Source organism: Equus quagga, chromosome 5 (assembly GCF_021613505.1).
Source record: "Equus quagga isolate Etosha38 chromosome 5, UCLA_HA_Equagga_1.0, whole genome shotgun sequence".
Classification (NCBI taxonomy): domain Eukaryota; kingdom Metazoa; phylum Chordata; class Mammalia; order Perissodactyla; family Equidae; genus Equus; species Equus quagga.
In genome coordinates, this window is record NC_060271.1 from 34,855,576 (window position 1) to 34,862,636 (window position 7,061).

The 7,061-nt window shown below is 46.6% G+C and overlaps 1 protein-coding gene across 5 annotated transcripts in view; it reads left to right on the forward strand.

The window, feature by feature from the left end:
- The window catches only part of UBR4 (ubiquitin protein ligase E3 component n-recognin 4), a 127,210-nt gene that overhangs the window by 76,480 nt on the left and 43,669 nt on the right, over nucleotides 1–7,061 (forward strand). For all 5 annotated transcript variants that reach the window (XM_046661117.1, XM_046661119.1, XM_046661121.1 and 2 more), the window contains 7 exons: nucleotides 1,018–1,167; nucleotides 2,404–2,631; nucleotides 3,388–3,466; nucleotides 3,964–4,209; nucleotides 5,027–5,195; nucleotides 5,699–5,843; nucleotides 6,403–6,488. In XM_046661117.1, the coding sequence (XP_046517073.1) occupies nucleotides 1,018–1,167; nucleotides 2,404–2,631; nucleotides 3,388–3,466; nucleotides 3,964–4,209; nucleotides 5,027–5,195; nucleotides 5,699–5,843; nucleotides 6,403–6,488 (1,103 nt within the window). The remainder of the gene's footprint in view (nucleotides 1–1,017; nucleotides 1,168–2,403; nucleotides 2,632–3,387; nucleotides 3,467–3,963; nucleotides 4,210–5,026; nucleotides 5,196–5,698; nucleotides 5,844–6,402; nucleotides 6,489–7,061) is intronic.

Here is a 7,061-nt window from a genome sequence, read left to right on the forward strand (position 1 = left end):
TAGGCATAAAATAACTCTGATCATGTCCCTCTCTGTTTTATAACTCTTTGGTGGTTTTCCATAACTTTTAGGCCATAAAAGTTCCTTGTGGATTCAGCTATGTAACTGTCTAGCTTTTACCACCTGCACCACCCCTGCATACAGTCCTGCTAATCTGTGCATTTCTCCAGATGTGGCATGTTGCCTTTGTATACGCTGTCCTTCTGAAATTCTTTCCTCTCCCTCCGCATCCCTTCCTTCCCCCATCTAGTTAATTCCTAATCCTTCTTCAAGACCCAGCTGAAGCATTGGGTCTTTGGGAAAACCTTCCCTAGCACATGTCTGATGGAGATAGCTTTTCACTGGTTTTCTAGAGCACTTTGTGCACATATATTTTATTCCTGTTTACACCCCCAGTGCTTGGCATAGAACCGATAAATAAATGGTGTTTGAAAATATGAGACCGGTTGTGCCCCCGAACTCTTGCAGACTCTTCCTGTGGGACACACGGCTTGCAGGATGTTGTTTCCACTGTCCTCAAACCTCTCAGTCCCCCGCCTCTTTGGGTGCTCTGAACCCAGAATCTCCACTGAGTGCAGTGATCCTGGCCCTCTTGGTTTATTTAAGTATTTCTTGTTACCATGGAAAGTTTGGTTCTAGGGAGTGGAATACAGCTCTCAAAGAAGGTCAGAAATCCTTCCCCACTACTGTTTTTTTGATTTTTTCCCATTCTAACTCTAATTTTTGTGTAAGCAGAGTACAGTCAGCCCAGTGTCAAAAACCACAGAGTGAAATGTTAAGAACTTTTAAGAACAGTGAGCTCTGTCTCCACTGTAACCTTTGCGTGTTGCTCCAGGAGCCTGGGGCCTTGCTGGGTTTGTAAACTAGACTGTCAGTCAGTGATGGCTCCAGCTGTGAAAGGCACTGTTTACCAACTCCAACGTAAGTTATGCCTAGTGAGCAATAAGCCAGCCTTTTTCCTAATTGTGGTTGTGGAAGATTGTCAGTCAGGTTGTCACACAGCTGTTCTTCTCCCAGGGTCATGCTGCTGATGTGTTTGAGGCGTATACTCAGCTTCTAACAGAGATGGTACTGAGGCTTCCATACCAAATCAAGAAGATCGCTGACACCAATTCTCGAATCCCACCTCCTGTCTTTGATCATTCATGGTTTTACTTTCTCTCAGAGGTAAGTGAAGGTCCCAAGCAGCATGCCAGTCAAGGAGAGGACACAGCAGCCATGACTGCCTTTGTGGCCCCCTTTCTTCCTTACCCTCATGCAGCACATCCCCCAGCAGAGTCCTTCCCACCCATTTAGGTCTTGGCTCTGGAGTATACTGTGTGGTGAAACTGTGGAAGGTGTGTATCAAAGCAAGCCATCCGCTGTAGCTTCTGATTCTGTACATGTAACTTCCCCCGTATATGGTGATAATGGGCAAGTTTAATAGTTCAAACTCTATCTGGAAAGCAGGAAGTATATGAGTTAAATTAACAGAGATTTTAATATAGTGATTTAGTTAAACAGCCATCAAAGAACCAAAAAGGTAAAAAGGGAATGTTGAAGTAACGTAGAGAGTAACTGCAGGAAGTGGCCACCAGCAGCCCTGTGTGCAGAGCAGAGGCTGGTGGCTCTGGGACTTGGCTCTCTGAGGAGGGGCTGCTACTGCTGGTACCTCAGGAGTCTGAGGGGATGTGATGTGGCTGATTCTGAAAGTCCTGAAAGAAGCTGATGATTAGAACCAACTGAAGATGGTTTGTCCCTGAGGAAATGGTGGAGGCTACCAGGGTTCTCCTTCAGGGCTTTCGCTGTGATGGCAGGCAAACAGGAAGGAGCATGTCCTGTCTTTCCCTCCTGCCTTCCAGTGTCCCTCTAGTGCTCCCTATTGGCAGAACCTAAGAGGGAGCCAGCTAGCAAAGAAGCAGTGCAGTTAGCCTAATTCCGGACATCACAGTGCAGGGCAGGGTGGGCTGGGTTTGGAGCCGAAAGACAGTAGCTTGACTGGCACATCAAGAACCCTGGGGAGAAGAATCTGTTAGCAAACCCCAACTGACTGCTTCAGGTTGTACAGATGTAACAGCCCAGCCTCTTTGCTACCTCTTACCTGAAAGAGATTTCTGAGTATTGTTTTCCTTACAGTTTCACTCTGGGTGGGCCCGAGTGGAGGCCAGCTTCCCTGTAGATGCCTAAGTGCTCCAGGAAGGGGAGCAGGAGTATCGCTGTGTTTCCTTCTTTAGCTTCTTGCCTTCTCCTGGTCCATGTAAGGAATACTGAAGCTTACCAGAGGCTGGCTTAGCCGTGAGAAAATAGCTTGTTTTGTGTGTTCTCACCAGTTTTTAATAATAGTTCCTGAAAACTCAAGGAGCTGTGGCTGGTGTAGATACAGTCCCAGAGTTGTTGACTCTTTGTGTTGTTTCTCCCCGCCAGTACCTGATGATCCAGCAGACTCCCTTTGTGCGCCGTCAAGTCCGCAAACTTCTGCTCTTCATCTGTGGATCAAAGGAGAAATACCGCCAACTCCGGGATTTGCACACCCTGGATTCCCATGTGCGTGGGATCAAGAAGCTGCTGGAGGAGCAGGGGATATTCCTCCGGGCAAGTGTGGTTACAGCCAGCTCTGGCTCCGCCTTGCAATATGACACACTCATCAGCCTGGTACGAGGAGGGGGAAATGGTAGGGCAGGGAGAGGGCATGTGATGTGGCTCCGTGAGTAGGTAATAGGGTGGGGGAGTAGAGAAGGTCATGGCCAGGGTTAAGATAGGGTAAATCCATGATGCCCGACTGGGTGTGCTCCGGGTGTAGTTGGCTTCAGGGTCTGGGATCCCCCTCACTGCTCCTGCCCCCACGTGGCAGTAGTTCCTCCGTCGTGAGGAGGGGTGGCTTGAGCTTCTTACCAGTGTCATTTGCTCATGTCATGGATCAACCTAAAATTTGTGCACCTCTGATTTTTGTCTTTGAATGCTAAAGAAATGATGGAGGTAGACATATAAAAATGTGTTGCTGACTGAAGATAAATTATTTGGAGTTTGGGGAGTAAATTGAATATATTGCATAGGAGCGTCTAGAAAGAAGACCTTCAGTATTAAAGATTCCTAATGTAGTGTTCTTACTATTGTGCTTTTAGCGAGAAAAAAGTAAACTGGATTGCAGTTTCCCTGGTCATGGCCTACCTCTCCTGCTGCATTACTGAGTGGGCTGAGGGATCCCTGAAACAAAGGACCTTTGTGTGGTGGGGAGACAAACGTAGGAGGCTTAGTGACAGCTATAGTGTGGGGACCTTGGTCCCAGCTTCCCCGGGCACTGGATCAGCCTTGCATACAAGGCTGTGTTCAGTCTCCAGGGCAGCAGTGCAGTGCCCTGTGGCCTGCTTGGCAGAATTCCTCACGTCTGGTGATCGGTTTCCGTTTCAGATGGAGCACCTGAAAGCCTGTGCAGAGATTGCTGCCCAGCGAACCGTCAACTGGCAGAAATTCTGTATCAAGGACGACTGTAAGCAAGCTCCTTCATTCATTCACTCAGTTCACTCCTTCAGGCCTGTTCCTTGAGGCCTGCTGTGTGTCAAGCACTAAACTGGGTGCTGGAGATACAGCCACGATCAAGATACATGGACAGAACTCTGCCAAGCAGAGAAGACAAGTAAAAAGTGATAAGGGCCAGCAGACAAAATCTGGGGTGCTATGGGAGCACACGGTAGGAGTATCTGACCTCAGATTGTGGTAGTAAAGCTAAAGAGGAGTCTGCTAAGTCTAGAAAATGGTCTCGTTCAAAGAAGTGGGGGCTGGGAGCTAGTCTGTGGATAGTTAGGGTATTTGTCAGATGTTTCTACAGAGGGTATAAATTCTCGGCACATCTAGCAGACAGAACTTGGACAAGGAAGCTGGTGTGAATAGGGCTGTCCTGACCATGTGGAGAAGTTGCTCCTTCTCTTGCGTGTAAGTCTATTTGTAGTCGTCTCAGAGCTGAGCTGCCACCTCCTCTGCCTACAGCCGTCCTGTACTTCCTCCTCCAAGTCAGTTTCCTGGTGGATGAGGGCGTGTCTCCGGTGCTGCTGCAGTTGCTCTCCTGTGCTCTGTGCGGCAGCAAAGTGCTCGCTGCTCTGGCAGCCTCGGCAGGGTCCTCCAGTGCTTCCTCGTCCTCAGCCCCCGTGACCACCAGTTCTGGACAAGCCACAACACAGTCCAAGTCGTCCACTAAGAAGAGCAAGAAAGAAGAAAAGGAAAAGGAGAAAGAGGGTAAGAGTCACCCTCTTGTCTGGTGACCAGGGTGATGTGTTCTAATCGCTCTTGGAGCGTGTGGTTTATTCTTGTCTTCTGAAAGGTCGTTTATCCTGATTCACAGGGAAGCCCAAATTCAAATGCCCTCTGGTGTCTACTGTTAGTCTCAGTTTCAGTTAGGTTGAAGGTGACGTCTTCAACAGTGTGACTTCCCATACCAAGTGTCAGTAACGTGAAAGGTCAAAGAGCACTGACCATTTTTAGTAAGCCAAGTTTCTTTTCTGTGAAATTACAAAGCCTGCTCTGTGGAGAGGTTGTCAGCATTAAATGAAGTAATGCTTAGAACTGTGCCTTGTGAACTGTTAAATGCTCTGCAGATGAAGCTCTTTCAGCTGACCCCTTACCCTCAGAAAGCAGACGCCCTTCTGCTCCAGTGCTCGACATGGCCCTCGGAGGCCTGCGACAGCGATCAGGAGTGGAGAGCAGCGGAGTGGCTCAGTGTCTCAATCATTCAGACACCTGTGCAGCTCTATAGTATTGTTGACTGTCTGATGGCAGCCTTTTGAAAGGAAATTCCTCCTCCAGTGTAACTGTGTTCAGTGCCAGCCTTACATAGGGTTTTTGTCCTATGTTTGTGGCATTATTAAATGTCCTTTGAGGCTGGCCTTTTGTCCCTCAGTAAATAACTGGAAGTTGCTCTCAAATTATAACTGTTTAGTTGAAACTTTTAGACGTGGGCAGAATCCCATCCCTCTCCATCTGGTAGCACTGACTGTAGGACCCTGGACCACTTCTTCCTAACTCTTCAGCCCTCGGTCCTACCCTGATCTTGCAGGTGAGAGCTCAGGCAGCCAGGAGGACCAGCTGTGCACAGCTCTGGTGAACCAGCTGAACAAATTTGCAGATAAGGAAACCTTGGTCCAGTTTCTGCGTTGCTTCCTGTTAGAGTCCAATTCTTCCTCCGTGCGCTGGCAGGCCCACTGCCTGACGCTGCATATCTACAGGTAGGGCCCGGAGCTTAGGTTTGGTAGTCCGCATGCGCCTGGGACCAGAATGGATGATGTGGTTCTGTCTCAGTTTTATGTTACATACTCACGGCCACAGTGTCATTATTTACACTGGCCTGAATCCTCTTGACTATTACAGATTTCTTTGAGTTATCTGCTTTTTAGCTGTTAAACTGATGTCATAAACGAGAGATAATCTGTTTTTGACTAAGAAGGCTGTGTTTAGAAGTTTGTGGAATGACCAGGCTTGACTGTTGGGCTAACAAGGCTCTGTTTCTGCCATTGAGTAATGTTGGAAAATGGGAGTAGATCGCCTCCTGAAGACAGGAGAGGACTGTGCTACGTATTTTAGGGTCAATTGTCAAAAGAGGAACAAAACCGTTCAGACTTAACCCAGAGTTGTGGGGAAACAGATATATCTACAAAAACAGCACCTGGGCCTAAAAGAACCTCAGGCTTTCTGCTGCCTGCTAGTAATGTGAACTGTGATTTATCTACAGAAACTCTAGCAAATCTCAGCAGGAGCTCCTGCTAGATCTGATGTGGTCCATATGGCCAGAACTCCCAGCCTACGGTCGTAAGGCTGCCCAGTTTGTGGACCTCCTGGGATATTTCTCCTTGAAAACCCCACAGACGGAGAAGAAGGTAACAATAATTGATTTATGGTCAGAGAGGCTAACTTGCCACATTTAACTTTTTTTCTCTGGAGTCAGGAACGTTATGGCCAGCCCCTATAGGGGGTGGATATGTGAAATCCCTTAAATATGTATTAAGGACTCCCAATATGTATACTACATCAGTAATCTACACTAGCAAGTAAGTAACATCTGAATTTGGCTTAGCCAACAGAAGTAGATCAAGTGGGGAAGAAAATGCAACTCTTCTGGTTTTGCTGGCAGCCCTGATTACATACCCGAAAGTGTTTCTAAATTAGATAACCATATCATGGCTTCCCCATAAGAATAGAAATTGTCTTTCTCCGCAAGATCTGAAAAAGCGGACTGTCCAAGGAGTGGGAACTTCCAAAGAGGATAGAATACTGTAAACCATTAGGAATTAGGCCTAGCTTTGTACGACACGAATGGAAACTGAGAATTCTAGGATTTCTAGGGCGGTATCAGCTAGAAAGCACAAGACAGAACTCTTTTCCAGTAAGACTGTCCCTTGGGCTTTAACTATGGTCCTTTGTTGACTTCTGTTTCAGTTGAAGGAATATTCACAGAAGGCTGTGGAGATTCTGCGGACTCAAAACCATATTCTTACCAACCATCCCAACTCCAACATTTACAAGTGAGCTTTGTTCTGCCTTCTCCCTTTTGGAAGCTCAGTTGCTGTTTCCACAGTGGTTGGCTCTGACGTAGGAATCGATAAGCCCCTGTCTAGTTGATCTGTGGTTCCCTGTTTTGGAACTGGGGCCTTGCGCATAGAAGGTACTCAACATGTAATTACTGAATGAGGGTTTTAGAAACCAGGAATTTAAAAAGTTCTCTAGTTTCAAGGGTCTAAGTCTAAATCAGGTAAGACAAGTTTACAGAAAATGGCTGCATTAAAAAAAAAACTTTTGAAAGAGCATTGGTTAAAGTGACAATTTATTATTTCCCTGGTTTAATAGTGACTGTTCTTTTTTGTTCTTTCCAAACTTTATTCAGGTATAATTTACGTACCACAGAATTCATCTATTTTAAGTGTACAGTTCAATGATTTTTAGTAAATTTGTGATTCTTCTTTGAGTCAAATTTTAATGTAACTTTTTAGGATTTCCCTGACCTCAGGGGAGCTCAGAAATAGGAAACATCTAAGGTTGATGAGTTGACATTTCCTCCCTGTGACTTGTACACCCTGTGGGACTGACTCCTCACGTTT